This window comes from Trichomycterus rosablanca, chromosome 27, assembly GCF_030014385.1.
Source record: "Trichomycterus rosablanca isolate fTriRos1 chromosome 27, fTriRos1.hap1, whole genome shotgun sequence".
Lineage (NCBI taxonomy): Eukaryota > Metazoa > Chordata > Actinopteri > Siluriformes > Trichomycteridae > Trichomycterus > Trichomycterus rosablanca.
The window spans coordinates 11,737,290-11,753,548 of record NC_086014.1 but is presented as its reverse complement, the minus strand read 5'-3'; the positions used below and the strand labels follow the sequence as shown (position 1 = coordinate 11,753,548).

At 38.2% G+C, this 16,259-nt stretch overlaps 3 protein-coding genes across 7 annotated transcripts in view; 2 read left to right on the top strand and 1 right to left on the bottom strand.

The window, feature by feature from the left end:
- The first annotated feature begins 2,117 nt into the window (after positions 1 to 2,117).
- pabpn1l (PABPN1 like, cytoplasmic) lies at positions 2,118 to 7,001 on the top strand. Of its 3 annotated transcripts, none has more exons than XM_062989374.1 (7): positions 2,118 to 2,312; positions 3,407 to 3,518; positions 3,687 to 3,754; positions 4,086 to 4,192; positions 4,276 to 4,363; positions 4,489 to 4,628; positions 6,752 to 7,001. In XM_062989374.1, exons 1-7 carry the CDS (start codon positions 2,250 to 2,252, stop codon positions 6,759 to 6,761), a joined length of 588 nt encoding a protein of 195 aa, XP_062845444.1. In that variant the 5' UTR covers positions 2,118 to 2,249; the 3' UTR covers positions 6,762 to 7,001. The 3 variants fall into 3 exon arrangements, with proteins under 3 accessions (XP_062845444.1, XP_062845445.1, XP_062845443.1); XM_062989375.1 differs by having other exon boundaries at positions 6,748 to 7,001; XM_062989373.1 differs by lacking the exon at positions 6,752 to 7,001 and adding an exon at positions 5,526 to 5,868.
- Positions 5,927 to 7,541, bottom strand: trappc2l (trafficking protein particle complex subunit 2L). The gene is made up of 5 exons (XM_062989377.1): positions 7,474 to 7,541; positions 6,773 to 6,945; positions 6,353 to 6,440; positions 6,177 to 6,256; positions 5,927 to 6,080 (listed from the first exon to the last, which is right to left on the bottom strand). The coding sequence occupies exons 1-5, from the start codon at positions 7,504 to 7,506 to the stop codon at positions 6,035 to 6,037; spliced, it is 420 nt and encodes a 139-aa protein (XP_062845447.1). The 5' UTR covers positions 7,507 to 7,541; the 3' UTR covers positions 5,927 to 6,034.
- galns (galactosamine (N-acetyl)-6-sulfatase) overlaps positions 6,848 to 16,259 on the top strand; it is a 29,762-nt gene continuing 20,350 nt past the window's right edge. The window contains exons 1-8 of one of the 3 annotated variants that reach the window (XM_062989372.1): positions 6,848 to 6,939; positions 8,700 to 8,823; positions 10,875 to 10,949; positions 11,034 to 11,136; positions 12,219 to 12,362; positions 13,208 to 13,274; positions 14,657 to 14,784; positions 16,082 to 16,221. In XM_062989372.1, the coding sequence (XP_062845442.1) occupies positions 8,700 to 8,823; positions 10,875 to 10,949; positions 11,034 to 11,136; positions 12,219 to 12,362; positions 13,208 to 13,274; positions 14,657 to 14,784; positions 16,082 to 16,221 (781 nt within the window). In that variant the 5' untranslated portion in view covers positions 6,848 to 6,939. Of the gene's footprint in view, positions 6,940 to 7,566; positions 7,875 to 8,699; positions 8,824 to 10,874; positions 10,950 to 11,033; positions 11,137 to 12,218; positions 12,363 to 13,207; positions 13,275 to 14,656; positions 14,785 to 16,081; positions 16,222 to 16,259 lie in introns of those variants that run through there. The other 2 variants (XR_010007720.1, XM_062989371.1) reach the window with 2 other exon arrangements.

Sequence of the window (16,259 nt, the reverse complement as noted above, 5' to 3'; positions counted from 1 at the left end):
AATATTAAGCTTCAGAATCCATTTAGTCAATGTTAAAGTAAATATGCTGTGAATTTTCAAACCCCGAATGATCCAGTGAATCAAAATAAAGAGTCGACACGCTATCTAAAGCTAAGAGGAAGATCACAAGGTGGAACTGCCATAAGAGACAAGAAACGGATGTCTTTGGAGAAAGCTGACCCATCTATACAGCCAACCATCACATGACCAGGTTTAGCATTATACTACATCACCCACACTCAGATTATTTTGCCATGCTGATGAACATTATGTGGCTTGGGTAAAAAAAAAAACTATGGGCATCTCTGACCTCCATAGGGTTCCAGGCATTCTGTAGTGTTTTCTGGTTTTTACCTTTATGCACAAAAAGACTTTGCAAATACACTACGCACAAAAAACACTCTGTGAACAGGGTAAGCAAAAAATCTTACATTTATATACTCTGTTCTTTAATTACAAAATAAAATCAGAGTTTAAACACCAACTACATCAGCAAGTCAGAAATGAGCTTCTAGTCTCTATTAAACCTTCATAAAAGACCTTAAAAACCTGACAGTTACCTGACAGTGCAGTGTTGACCCTAACAAACAATTCTTTAATTGATAACAGACCGTCATTAGTTGGTGGTGAACAGATAGTTAACCCCATATCAATAATAAACAAATCTGTTTGTCTTCAAGGCTACACATTAACCAGAATTAACCACCGTTTAAACCAACACAGTAATACAACTCTAGAAATAAACAAAGCAAAGCCAAATCATGAGCCGCAGCCCAAAGCAGGACTTAAGAATAAAATAAAATGACTGCAGTGCTGGAGCAGGAATACCACATCACCAGAAAACGAGTAGAAACACAAGAAAGAGCGCTTGGATGCAATGCTGCCCGCTACTCAGTCCACTGGTGAGTTACAACCCAAACGCAACAGAAAACCAGCAGCAACAAGAAACCCGAGGAGCTGCCACACCATGGGTGAGCTCAAAACAATGAATGATGCCTTGGTATTGGATATTTATTTTCCTTTAATAAATAAAAATAAAATGGTTGTTCAAAGTGGTTTAGTGGTTATTCAGATGGTTTTTAGAAATCAAGGGTGAATACGTCTTCAGAGGTCTGTGTGTTCGTCACTGTGTGTAACACTTTGCCTTCAAATTACTCTTCGTTACAGTGTGACTTTTGGTGTTGTATGTAGGTGTTAGGTATAAGCATACGGTGCTTATAAGGACCTGGCGAGCACCAATTTGTGCTTGTTTGAGTAATAAATAACATTAAATGAGTAACATTTTCTAAATAAGTTTTTTTTTTTTCCCTTTCAAAACAAGCTAAATAGTCTTACACAATGCCTTGTATGACAAATTAAGTTGTGGGCTAGATTTAATAGTATTTAATTAATTTGCTTAGATTTTTTTTGCAGTTTAGTTTGTAGTGTTTTACTCCCGTCCCAATTTTTTTTGAATTGCAATATTCATAAAAACTATATATATATATATATATATATATATACACACAGTATATACAGTTTTCTTTTAAATAAAGGTCTTGACTTACAAATCACTAAGTTCTATTTTTATTTGCATATATTTTGCATATTTGGAGATTATGATAATTACATATTTTACATACATTGTAAATGCTTCAGCGTTTTCATTCGGTGCATTGGAAACGTACAGAGTCGATTCAAAGAATCAACTTCAAATCTCTCAACTTTTCATTCCAGAAACAAAAAGTACAACGGACATAAAAAACTGGTATCTCATACTACACATAGCTGCTATTAATTAAAAACATAATAGATTGTTATGGTGGAAATAAATGATTAATAGCATTAGAGTCGACTCTTGATCTCTTGCGCTTGATGTTGATACGGTAAGTGAATCGACTCCTCTCAGATGATGAACCTGCAGCTGAAGGTGCAGCTGAGACTTAATTAAAGTCACCGCCCCCGTCCGGCTGTGTCCCAAATCACATACATAATACGGTACTAAAAGATCTGGTTCACTAGGTGTAGGTATAACATAATGACGACCTGTGGCACCTATTGAGGGATTAGGAAGCGGTTTAGGATGTGACCTTTCATTCTAACGTTTCCCGCTTTGATTAGAAGAGGGGGTTTGTTCTCGTGTCAAGCTTCATACATTGTTCTTATAAAGTCATAATTTGGTAAAATATTTGATAATTTGGGTAATAAAAGGATCAATTTTAGCTTTAATTAGTCAGCTCGCCAATAAATGAGTCAGTAGTGAGGGTGGAATGACAGAAGGTTTGTTATCCAAAATGGCGGATATTACAGAAACTCTGAACTCTGAGGAGCAGGTGAGATATAATTCATATAGTTTATTTTGGATATAAAGTTGTGTAAAGTGATAGTCATTTATTATCGGGTGTTTAAGAGAAATATTAGACTTGTTTTAACTATATATTGCTGTTTAAGCCACAAATAGGTGCTTGGTGGAGTCACAAATGTCACGGTGTTCCGTACAGTTTAACATGGTCCTTCAAGTTTTAAATAATTACTTTTATAAAACAAAGTTAAAGGTTTTTTTTTAGGTTCATCTTATCTACCTAATAAAAATATGCAACAGTGTTCTCCCTTATGTACGGAACACTGTTGTGGTAACTTTTTATGCCTGTTGTTAATTCATTCAGTGTTCTTAATAAATAATCAGTTTATTATTAATGCTAATTTAATATAACAAAAATGGTACACTAACTTGTTCCTGGCATGGATTCCTTCAAATGCTTTTTGTATCCTTGGTAAGTATCAACATTTATGTTTAACATTGTGTAGAGTCAAAATTGTTTTAAATTTAAAAGCCACATTTAGAAGCTTTGTGCTTTAAGTCATGAAAACCAACTGAAGACAGACAGGTTTCATTACTGAGATTTACAACTAGTTGGAGTGAGGTGGAAACGGTTATTTACCCACGACGTACAATTTTACAATAAGACTTTATTTAAAATCCCAGTAAAACCCATTTATTAAACCATCAGCATCTCATGTTGTGATTCGGTCAATGGGTTTGACTCATGGGGCATTCATTTGACCAGAATTGTAAGTGCAATGTCACTGTCAAATGGAAATGATGATTGGATATGCTATGAAATTTTTATAAATGCTGTATTTTAGTGCACCTCTTTCCAAAACGTCATTAAAAATACATAAAATAATGGTTTGTCCAACACTAGTGTTTATGACCGTCGCAACAAATCCCCTAATACGACTTAAGTTTTGATTATGTGGAATTAGGGTGCAGAAAAGTTCAGTAACATGTATCGGTCATTGCCTGTGCTGATCATTCGTGTGCCACAGAGATGGTTGGAGACTGAAAAGACTGGAGGTGTCCTTAAATAAAGTCTGTTCAGTGTAAGATGATGCTGTGTTTTTTTTTTTACCCTTTGCCCTGCAGGAGCTAGAGGCGATCAAGGCGCGGGTATTGGAGATGGAGGAAGAGGAGGAGAAGCTGAGAGAGGCACAGTACAGTTCAGAGAGGACATTTTCATACAATCCGATACAAGCTGGTAAGCTCAGGCAACTGTAGCCTTTTTATTTCTGAATTATTAACGTTTTGTTCATGTAGAAATTTATTTGTCCTTAATTCCAGTCAGTAGGGATCAGATCTGACTTGCATGTGATGTAAGTACAGTTGTTTCTGTGCAGTCACTGATGTTTGTCTGACTTGTCTGTAGGACTTTTCTACACTATGACGCATGACGAGAGAATAGATGCCGACGCCAGATCTGTCTATGTGGGGAATGTAAGGCATTTTGTATTTTTTAATGTGTAGTTCTATAGTAAACGGATTAAAAATAAAGTTCGGTAAAATTCTAGAGTTTTGTGAATGTTGGATTTGCTTACTTCTGCTCTTAATATGCCTGTACTGGGGTGTGGTTGTTAATTTTGCAGCTGTCTCAGAGCCTCACTTTTAAAAACAATGCAGCTGTGCTCTCCACTTCTTGACATCCAATAATTTCTGTCTTTCTGGCTGTGTCTGCACCCGTCAAACGTTTTGCCATCAGTAGCTTATTTCAATCTGAACTTGACTACAGCTTGCCGAACACTTAACCGCACACTGATGTTTTTAACAGGTGGACTATGGGACGACAGCAGACGAGCTGGAGATCCACTTTAACGGATGCGGCCATGTTAACAGGGTCACCATTCTGTGCGATAAATTCACCGGCCATCCGAAAGGGTGAGGACAGAACCGCTTTATCTGTACCAGCTTTCTGGACACACTTAAGTTTTGTGTCTATCACTGCGCATCTTTGTTTTCAGGTTTGCGTACATAGAGTTCACAGATCGAGAGTCGGTGAGGACCGCCATGGCGCTGGATGAAACCATGTTCAGAGGACGCATCATTAAGGTAAATGGTGACTGACAGCTTTACATGTTCCAAAATAAGATGCATATCACAATAAGACCATACAGATTTATTTATTTGATAATGCAATTACACGACGTACTCGCCCTGTGCTTTTCATACTTCAGGTTTTACCCAAACGCACCAACATGCCAGGTATCAGCTCTACAGACAGGGGGTTTGTACGAGGAGGGCGGCACAGAGGTCGAGGTTTCCGTGGTTCCCGCTTTCAGAACGGCTCCCAGGGTCGATTCCGTGGCTTAATCAGGTCAGTACAGCTTTGTTTTAGATTTTAATGATGAAAATGGCTTAAATTTGGACCCGCCGGGCTACAAGAAGCTGAGGGCTACGCTTTTATATTGTAGACTGAAATCAACACAAACAAAAAAAAAAAACATACAAGCTATTTGACGAACCCCTTCGACTACAAACTACTACTGAGCCAAACAATTGTTTTTTTTATTTTTTTATTTTGCTATTAGATACAACTTTAACCTTTTGCTTTTATTAGCTACTATAACATTTGATAGCTATGTGTTAGCTATATGGTTAAAGGTTCCAGTGTCAAATAAATTGCACTTTAAGACAATTTCTTATTTGGTAGCTTCATACGCTTGATGAAAACCAAAGCAGTTAAACTATAGACTGGCTAATCTGTTACACGGAGGATAAAATCTAGTTTCTGCTTTGTCAGAAAAGCTTCGGCAAGCAGCCAATACAAATCTAAACCATAAATCTTCCAGGCTTTTTAATCAGGGTAGAATGCTAATGAATGAATGAACTCATTATGCATTAATAATAAAGTAGGCTTTATGAAAACTGCACTGTAATTCAAATAATAAAACAGTTTTCCAAACTACTTTAAAAAGGAAACAAAGCATTATTAGGGCTGTTATAATTACATAATGATTTAAGCATTTTGCAATTAAGCATTCTACAATTTAGTGCACTAGCAGTCAATGAATTATCATCACTGTCCTTATCAGTGCTAAATCATCAAAACATTCACCCCACCCCGCCCATCCAAATGCATATGAGACTTTTGGAGAATGATATTTATACAGTATTACCACAAGGTTACTGTGTAATTCCTTTTACAAATGATACAAATCATGAATTTATCAATTTGCCCGACGTAACCAGTTCTTGTTTAAACTTCTTTCAGGGGAACTGGACGAAATCAGCCCTGGTACATTTCATATTGACCAAAAGAGCATTTTTAGTTTTGTTTTCCTTCTTCCCTTTTTCATTTCTAAGCACTTGTGGGTGCTAACTGTTTAATGTTGGTACAACCCTGCCTTTATCAGAACATTGGTTATCATGGTACAAATTTTAAGTAGATATATTTTTGTATGCTTATTCATGTGTTTTCCATGATGTCTAATCATGCTGAATTTATTTACTGTTGAACTGTTACTGTTTTATTTGTATTTTTTATATTGTACTTTCTTTAAAATGAACTAGTCGGAGGCCGGAGTACCTTTTTCTAATTTTCTATGTTTGTTTGTATGATGTAAATCGTTTAATACAGAAAAAAATAAAGAAGTGTTTTCATTTTGCTTAGCATTTGTTTAAATTGAAGACTGGTTTTATTTGATACATTCAACATATATTAACAAATACACAATCAGGACACGAATGCACAACTGTATGTACAACAAACAAGGAATGGTTTCAGCAGGTCTGCACCATCATCCCCGACACCGTGCTGTCAAACATCCTGAAACGACAGAACACAGTGTTGAGAATTTTAATTATCATCGATATGTTCCTGTGCTGGTCAGTAACTAGTGAAATATTCAGCAGCAGATCTTACTTGGACTGAATTGGATCACCGGGGTTGTAGAAGGGATTACACATCAAGTCTGTGAAGGAGTTGTGCAGTTTTCTGAACATCTGTGGAATGTTTGATTGTTATTTACAGCATTTAGCTAACTAAAATACAACAAATACAAAAAAAAAAACATACACATGCTTTACAAAAAAACTTACACTTCGTATTTCGTTGTCCCTTAGCGACGTGTTTGACGAATCTACAACAATTACAAATTTAACTTTGGAGTTTGTCACATAGCCATATCTAAAACATCTGTTAAGGTAACACAGCATTTTTCATTTGGTATCAATTTGGTGTGACGTGTCCTACCCAACAGGATTCTCATGAAGTAAATGACACGCCTGTATGTGTGGAAGTGGAACCACCGTGGCTGTTAGAATACTCACCTAGTTACTGCTAGAATACTCACCTAGTTACTGCTAGATGCCACAAAACCTTAATTCATTGTTACGCACCTATTATAATAAAGCACCTGCATACAGTAATAATTCAACCCATCTGTAGTTTGTGTTCAGTCAAGCCAACTAACAGAAGTTGTCTGTGTTTTAAGGTAGTCCACACTGATAGAAGGATACACCTTGTAGTCCTCTGTTGGGTAGAGCAGTCCAAGGTAGAGCTCTCTCTGATCACCCATGGTTTTACCCACCGCAGAGATCTTCTCCTCAACCACGTCCAGTGAAGTGTGCACTGTGTAGTGGAACTTGAGCTCACTCTGTGTGGGAACACTTCGGATGTACAGAGGGTAATTCTGCCAAACACAAAAACAGTGCAATTACAGTTCAATAAAATTAGCCTGCATGATAACGTGTACTTTTTATACAATTTAAACAAACGTAATACCATGTACAATTATTAAAGCTAAAAGAGTATTCTCTATTTTACACTAAATCAGAGTAACATTAGATACAACGTGAAAATATTATAATATTAATATAAAAGCTAGAAGATTCACTGATGTTTAGCAGGCGTTGTTTTTCTTACTACGGCTGAATCCCAAATAAGCACCCATATCCAATATAGTGCACTAGTTGCTGCGGGAAGTCCGCCTCCATTTAACCCTAGGTAGTGCACTCAGTCAAGGTGCAAGGGGGATTTGAAATACAGCCCTAGCTAACGCGCTAACAGGAAAAACGAAGCACAGTAGACAGTCTTTACCAGAAACAAGCATATCTGACATATACGCTTGTAAAATGTAACAGTTTTATAAACTTCTATATATCCTTAAAATAATTAAAAATGAGCGATAAACGTAAGTAAAACAATAGTATCGCGTTACCTCTTTTGCTATTACAGCTACACACACCGCCATGATGGTCACGTGATGACACCGCCACGCTCACATGACACGACGTGGAAAAGCAGAAAAGTTTTATTTCGTTTTATTTCTGTTCATGTTTAAAAACGCGACTCGTTTTCTGTGGATTTATTCAGCACACGTGTGCCACAGGTTTGCAGAATATGTTCGCATTCAAATAAGCTGCAAACAGGATTTATTACTTTGATTCACCTGATTTACCGGCTGCACTTCCTTAGAGTTTATAGTTTGTGTATCCAAGAGCAATGGAGATCCACAGATTTAAATCTACTTTTATTTTATTATGCTCGTTTTGCTTCTTTTGGACCACCGAGACCCAAAATGTTTCAACTCCAAATATTATCCTAATGCTCATGGATGATGTAAGTCATAAATCATAGTTAGTTTGAGAAAGCACCAGCTGTATTTCCGATTATTTGCATAAACCCCAAGTAAACATTGTTCTTCTGCAATGTTTTATTTCGTCTTATTTAACAGTTTTGGCTGATGTGCAGTGTTTCCCACAAATCTGAAATAAACTTGGGGGTTCTGAGATGATGCTGAGTGTGGTTGTACAAATATCACAAATAAAAGAAATATCAAACTGTGCTGAGTTATTAATGTTCTTAATAATGACATGAAGACAACGTTTTCATAACATTGATTAAAGAGGAACAGTCATATCTGACTGTTATTAGTAGTACAGGCTGTGTACATTCACAGCTTTATAAATGAACATTATTAACATTATAAAGCCACTTATGGCAAAAAGTTGAGAAAATTGAACCACTGATGTAATAAGGTAAATGTTATGATGTGGGAAAACTCAACTTTTATGAATAAAATGTGTAAGAAAATAACGGGAGGTTGATTATTTATCAGTACAAAGGTAATCTAACTGATAAACTTTACTGTCTTCAAATAAACGTCCTGGTGACGCATATAATAATAATAATAATAATTTAATTAAAAAAAATTACCTGAAAGCCCCATTCATGACACTTAAGGGCACTGTACAATAAAAATAAAGAAAAATACAAATAAGAATACCCATATACACATATAGCCACACACACAATACATTGTTTGGGAACCCCTTGTGTATATGCAATGTTATGGCATAAAATGACCTAATTAATGAAAACCTTCATATTAATCAGTTTCATGTTGAATTTAATGCTTCTTCCAATGTTGCTGTCATTTGTCAGATGGGATGGGGTGACCTGGGCGTATTCGGTCACCCCTCTAAGGAAACACCAAACCTGGATTTGATGGCCTCTCAGGGAATGCTGTTCCCCAACTTCTACACTGCAAATCCACTCTGCTCTCCATGTATGTTTGGTTTTTTTTGTACTGGATGAGCTTGGCTACCTCCATATCATAATTCCTTCACTTTCTACTATGACAGAATGTATGCAGAATTTGGATTTGATTAAAGACTGCATTTGATAGAGTTTTCATATTAGGAAACATGATGGTACAACAAGTGATGTTGCCTCATGGTTTCTGAGTTACGGATCCTTAGTTGTGGATGCTAAGAGCAAATTTGTCCTGATGTTTAAAAGTAATCAAAGGACCAAAAAAACAACAAGTCTGGCATTAATAAGAAGCTGCTGAAACATAGGCGACACCGTCCGCAGTCAATTGACTGTCCATTTTATGTCTACTAAAATCTAGTAGACATGATTTTCTTATGCGCATTTGACTTTAAGACTGTAATTACAATAAAGGAACAAAATAATATGAGGCATTCAACATTTATTTGTATTTGGGACATTTATTGATATGTTTAGTGACTTTGTGCGAAGTTATATATCATGTAATATGTCTGAAGACCAAAACGTTGTGTCTATTCATCTTTGTTGATCATCCTGATCGTGAAGGGATAGAAACTAAGTGCTGATTGTTCTGTACCATGTCCTGGTGCACGAAAGAAGCTTCTGCTCCAAATAGACACCTCAATGTTTGACTGAAATTTGTTTCTGATTACAAGTGGCTAAGGGGCTTTTTTGCACAGCATTCTCTTATCTTACAGTTTTCTGTATTTTTAATACAGAATAAAATAATCTCAAATGCTAAAGGCCAGAATAAGTATCCGGCTATATGTTTAGTAAGAAGAAATTACGTTGTTTGATCCAGCAGAGAACAGAAATGCAGCTGTTGAAATCATTAAAATGCAAAAGCATAGATGTTCAGTCAGAGTCAGAGTCAGAGAGGTTTTATTGTCATTTCAGCTACATACAAGTACATATTGAAACGAAACAGCGTTCCTCTAGGATCACGGTGTAACACGGTACAAAAAGTGCGAGACAAAAACAGTGTAAATACAACAATAAATACAAAAATTCTATAATAAATAACTACGAAAGATATTCCTAATTATCCCTAATCTAAACAAGTAATTAGAAGACAGGACTAAAGACAAGTGTTAGTACATGATGGTGAATAGATGGTACAATGGTTCATGAGGTAGTGACATGTTGTACATTAGCAGCGTAAAATTGGCAATGCAGATAAGGTGCCTAAAAAGTAAATAAGGTGCAAAAATACAAGTAAGGTGCAGAAATTAAAAAAACTTGTGCAGTTCCAGGAGGTGTGCAAAAAATGCAAGTAACATTACATAACATTGCATGTTACATTTGTATGTCAAATTTAAAAGTCATGAGGGCATTTTTAATCATTATTCTGGGTTGGTAATTATGGCTCATGGAGTAAAAGGACCTGGTGGGTCAGAGGATTTACATACAGTTAAATACAGCCCATTCTTTTATACCGTCCTTGGTCGGTTCAGCTCCAGGCTGCAAGAGGCACAAACTGAAACTGAATATGTTAATGTGGTTTATGCTCCTTGTATTGAATTCTGCAAATATTTGGAAACTTTAACAAACCCTTAATGCACCATTCAAGCAAATAAGCCCTAACTGATTGGTAATCTGGACGTTGGTGCCTGGAGGACATTTTATGCTCTGCCGTAATGCCAAAGAGACAAAATAAGAGAATCTGTTTTTATTTAAACCGTTATTAAAATTGCAGTCAAGTAGTAGATAAGAAGAGAGTCATCTAATTACAGTACGCAGGGCCGGCACTCCTGGCTTTTCGTCCTGGAGTCCTAGACTTATTTCTTAAAAATGACTTTTTTCCCTTAATGCAGACTGATTTTGTGAATTTATAGCAATAGGAATTTCTCCAGAGGTAACTTTTGCCTTTGGATTAGACGTTGAAACTTCATACGGTGCTGGCAGGCCGGTCTCTGTGGTAATACGTTTCTTTCATGCTTCAGATCCTTCTGTAATTGATGGCATTTCACGTTTCATAGATTTGCCTCTGTGTTATGATTTCTAGTTAAACGTAACTGAAATATCTTTCGTACCTGCACTCTCCAGCCAGAGCCGCCTTGCTTACTGGTCGCCTTCCAATCCGGAATGGATTCTACACCACCAATGCACATGCCAGGAACGGTACGAGCTCGCAGAACTGTCAGACAGTTAAATTTTTTAGAGTTGTGTTGTGTTTCTTGTGTAACGAATGTTTCTCTCACACAGCTTATACACCCCAAGAGATCGTGGGAGGAATTTTAGAAGAGGAGATTTTGTTACCAGAGATACTAAAGAAACAAGGCTATGTCAGCAAGATTGTCGGCAAGTGGTGAGCTCATCTGCTTCGTTCCTTTTCTGAGATCATACAGATTTAGACTGTCACAAGTTCGGGTGGTTACGAATGATTCATTAAGTCCCTTGTTGTTGTTATCACACTCTAAGCAGCTCGAACCCTCATACTTTACAAAAGCCCATCTAAATAACTATCAGCCCAAAATACCAGTTTACTAAATAAGCAACGCATAAATTAGGATTTTTCCCTCTACAGTGCATAATTTATTAAAAGTTTCCAGAAACCTGGAGAAATCTTGGTATGTAAAGGGCATGCTGCTATGATGGCTATTGCCACAACAAAACAGAACAATATACTATTCACAAATAAAGCTTTATGTCTACACCATACAGAGTAGCAGCATGAATCCCGAACACAGGGTCTGTTTTGATTATAGGGGTAAATTAGTGAGTGTACGCTTAGTGTAGAATATAACAAAGCCCCAGTATGGTGTCTTCAGTCCTCAAACTGTTGTTAGGTAATGTTAAATGAAAGGTCCCAACCTTTTTCAAGACATCATATTCGTTGATAATTATAATGTAAAACAGGTGGAGCGGTTCGGGTCATTTCTGTGTGGAGTTTGCATGTTCTCCCCGTGTCTGTGTGGGTTTCCTCTGGGAGTTCCGGTTTCCTCCCACAGTCAAAAGACGTGCAAGTGAGGTGAATTAGAGATACAAAATTGTCCATGACTGTGTTCGACATTAAAGACTTGACTCTTGTGTAACGAGTAACTACCTGTCCTGTATGTAAAACATGACGTTAATATCCTAATAAATAAATAAATTCAGCAATTAAAATAGTGGACTAATTAGAAGGTTGCTGGTTCAAGCCTAAACCCTCAGTTGCTTGCACTGTAATTGGATACAATTGTAAGTCAGTTTGGGTAAAGTTGTCTGATAAATGCTGTATATATAAATGTAAACATTGCATTTTGTGTATTTTTACTTAATACAAGCTAAAGAAAATGCACAAGCTTCTGCTTTCTGATTATATTTACACTGTACATGTTATCTTAACTCTTCTTTAAATGAAATCTGTAGAGATGGTTGATGAATGACATGTTTTTTTCCCAAAATCAGGCACCTTGGACACAGAGAGCAGCACCTGCCCCTGAATCATGGCTTTGATCAGTGGTTCGGTTCTCCAAACTGCCATTTTGGACCCTATAAGAAAAGTGACCGTCCAAACATCCCTGTCTACAACAACTCTCAGATGATAGGAAGGTGTGTATCACGTTTAAAACGTATGGGACACAAAGGGTCTGAAAACCTAGTGAGCTGCCTTGCTGCCTGCTGCCTTCCTGAGCAGCCTCTGTTTACACCAGGTTTAGATTCCAGCCACTTGTGTATCCAGAGTCACTGCTTCTAGCGAGGGTGCTGCTTTTGCGCTCAGCAGCCGGCTTAATGAGCGCGGCGTAGCCGACACGCAAACATGCTCACACCCAGGAGACGGCGGGTTACATCGATGCTGTGGACACCTGGAACAGGCGGAGCATGAAAGCTGACGAGACAGCAGTTTGCTTAAGCTCGGAATCAAAACACAGATGAACTCTTCAGAGACTCTCACTGTGTTCCTTACTAAATTAGTCATTAGTCAGTCGTTTTTCTACACTTTTAGTCTAGTGCGAGTGGTAGCTCAGCAGCTAAGGTGCTAGACTAGTAATCAGATGGGTACTGGTTTAACTCACCGTTGCCAGGTTGTCACTGTCGGACCCTTGAGCAAAGTTCCTATATTTTAATTGCTTGCACTGTGTTTGGTGACAAATGTGTGGTGAAAGTGTCCGCTAAATTTCTAAATGTACATGCTGTCAGAGTTTGGATAGAACTACCCAGGGTGTAGAAACCATTCTGATTACTGTATGTAGTTCACACAGAAGGTTGCAAGCCAATTGTCATTTAACCAATGTTGTGACCAACCCAAACCTTGTCAGTTCAGTTTTTCCAAGGTATTAAACATGTTATACACATGCACATGTATTATATTAGACATACATATACAAATATTAGTCTCTACATTGATATTCATGACTAGTCGACTAGGTTGATGTTAAAAATCTTGTATTTTGCAGGTATTATGAGGAGTTTAAAATCGATACGAAAACTGGAGAATCAAACCTGACTCAGATGTATTTACATGTAAGTTTTCCAAATCTCAGAGCTCTGGCATTATGTTTCTCAGTACCAAAATATATATGTTATGTTTATGAATAGAAAATCTACCTAAAGACAGGGACTGGGTCATGGCATTGCAGTTTATTCTAATGTTGTGGGTGCTGGTGGTTAAAATCTAGTATGTTTTTTATATACATTTTGTTAACCCTCAAAGTAGTTTTTAATGCTGCATCTTTTTACACTTTATGACTTTTTGTAACACCTCCGGGTTGGTGCTTTCTAGCTTCTGACACATCTCTGAATCTTTACCTATTTCACATGTTTAAAAGCTGCCAGATCCTTCACAGCTTTCTTTATATCCAAGGGTTAAGGTTAAAACAATTGGCTGTGTGTCTAGGGGGAAGGACAGTGGCCGAAACAGGTTTCCTCATCACTGGTATATAAAAAGTGCAGCCTCTGCTGTGCAGTACGTGGCTCTCCGCAAATGATGCTGCAGTCTGTGAGACTCTGCACCTAGCAGGTGAAAAGAAGCGATCGGTGCCTGCGCTCAAGTTGTTGCCAGTTCTTGATCGGGGTGGGTAGGGGTTCCGGCAGCGACAAGAGAAATATAGGCTGGGTTGGGTGAAAAGAAGGGGAAAACGCTCAATAAGGAATTGATCTAAGATACCCAGTCCCTGGTACACTGATCCATGAAGGAGTGTAAATATGCTTGGGATCAGTGTCGTGCTGAAAGTCCAGTGATTACCATGTTTTTATTTATATTCTGAAAGCACAGCATTCTTCACATGTGTCAGAGAATCCATAATTCTAGTCACTTAAGATCGTCAGTCCCTGCTGCAGCAAAACAGGACATGACCACAAGCATAAGAATCCACCTTTCTAACTTCAAACATGCTGCTTATCCACGGAACTACATTTTTTGGAACCTTTAAGTGTTTGAGATAGCTGTTTAGGAAGGATAGCTGTTTTCAGCACAATATCCCACACCAACACACTGTGGTATGTCCGTTTTCGGACCACTGTTGGTAGGTACTCGCCACCTCTTCTATTCAGTCATCTGGCCATTAAGTTTTAGCCCTTATTGAAGTCACTCGGGTCTTTATACCTGCCCATATCTGCTGCAGTCAAGGTGTCCCTACCACAGTACTACCATAGCGTTTGGATGGCCTAGCAGCCTAGCCATTGGGAGGTCCACTTGACAGTGCACTCTCACTGCCGGTCCCAAGCCTGGATAAAGTAAGGAGAGTTGTGTTAAGCAGGGCATACTGCGTATTACCGCGTCCCTCACCGTGACATGTACAATGGTTAGGAATTAGCCAGCGGGATTAATAGCTACGTGAGAGGTCATGATGTTTTGGTCAGTTTTGTTATTCATGCTATTACAATTCCTGATTCATTGATTTCAGGAAGGCTTAGACTTCATCACTCATCAAGCCAAGGCCCATCAGCCTTTTTTTCTCTACTGGGCACCGGACGCTACACACGCACCGGTCTATGCTTCCAAGTATTTTCTGGGTCAGAGCCAGCGGGGACGGTAAGATCAAGAACTTCATCCCTCTAGCTTGTCAGCCTTGCTAACCGAACCAAGTTGTAACAGCCAACATCAATGCCCGATCTTACTAATGTTTTTGTGTTTGGATAGAAGTAAATCCCTACAGTTATGGACCAAACGTTGCGGAAAGTCCTTTACAGAATTAGGAACTGTTGCATCATTGAATAGGCATCACAGTTGTCGTCACAGTGCCTAGCATAAGTATTCACTCCCTTCAAATTAGGCACTTTAGTTGTCTGTCTTATTTTTTCACCTGCACAAGGCAGGTTCATACAAAGATCCGTATAGTGCACAGAGAGTTATTGATCTCCATTATCCTCCTTCTTATCATGATACTCTCTGGCATTCTAACCCTTGAAACAAGCCAGTTATTGTCTGTATAGGTACCCGGATCTGCAAATTGTGTCAGCTGTGGTGTGCTGGTGTGTTTTACTGGTGCACCACAGGAGCGTTAATGCTATGAATAGTTTTGTGTAGATTTATAACTTTCTGTATAATTACTCTTTAATCTCTTACATTAATTTCATTATTGTGTATGATAGATTGTCATGTCGACATGTCATGCCTGATCAGGGTGACTACTGTATGGTTTTGGGTGAAATGAAATTCTTTTAAGTCCCAGTATGGAGCCCAAACTTTTCTTTATTTGTAAAGTGATTTATATTCCATCGCTGCTTTTTAACACACGAGAGGAATTGATATCCCCCACCCAGACCACCCAGACGCACCATAAATCACATGAATGTAATTTCAAACTTAATGACATCAAGTGCCGGAGACGAACCAAAGAAATATTTCCTAATCAAGTCAACACCCCGGTTTTCCGATGCAAATTCTCGTTTAATTAAATGTTCATTTTAGGCAGCCCAGCAGTAAGGCTGAAGGGAATGGAGTGCTCCGCTGGAGGCTTCTGCGAGCGTTTAGTATTCCTAGTGGTGACTCAGAACTCGCTGTGCAGACAATAGCTCAGAATGCTGAATGAAGTGTGTGTCGAGTGCTGAAGGAACCTCATCCAGTTCTTATCTCTTTACTTTTGTACCGCTTCAGTATTTCGGAAAATAAGTATTCAGAGAATTGGGCATGTGCAGTGGAGGGATGAGAGTTTTATCATAAGAAGGGCACTAAGGATGGAGCTGTCCAGCTGGCAGATGGATGTTTTGACAGACGATCTGCTGTGGCGACCCCTAAGGGGAGTGTGAATTAGAAGCAGATCCTTCCATAATAGTTTCAGGTTTCATGCATTTAAAAGTATTTAAAAGTCTGATTCTGTACTCTGTAGTTATGGCGATGCTGTGATGGAGCTGGACTACAGTGTGGGGAAGATTTTGGCACAACTGGTGGAACTGGGCATCAGTAACAACACGTTTGTCTTCTTTACATCTGACAACGGAGCTGCCCTGATGTCTGGTCCAGGGAAAAGTGAGAACCCATAGAACTATATGCATTACTTCATACCA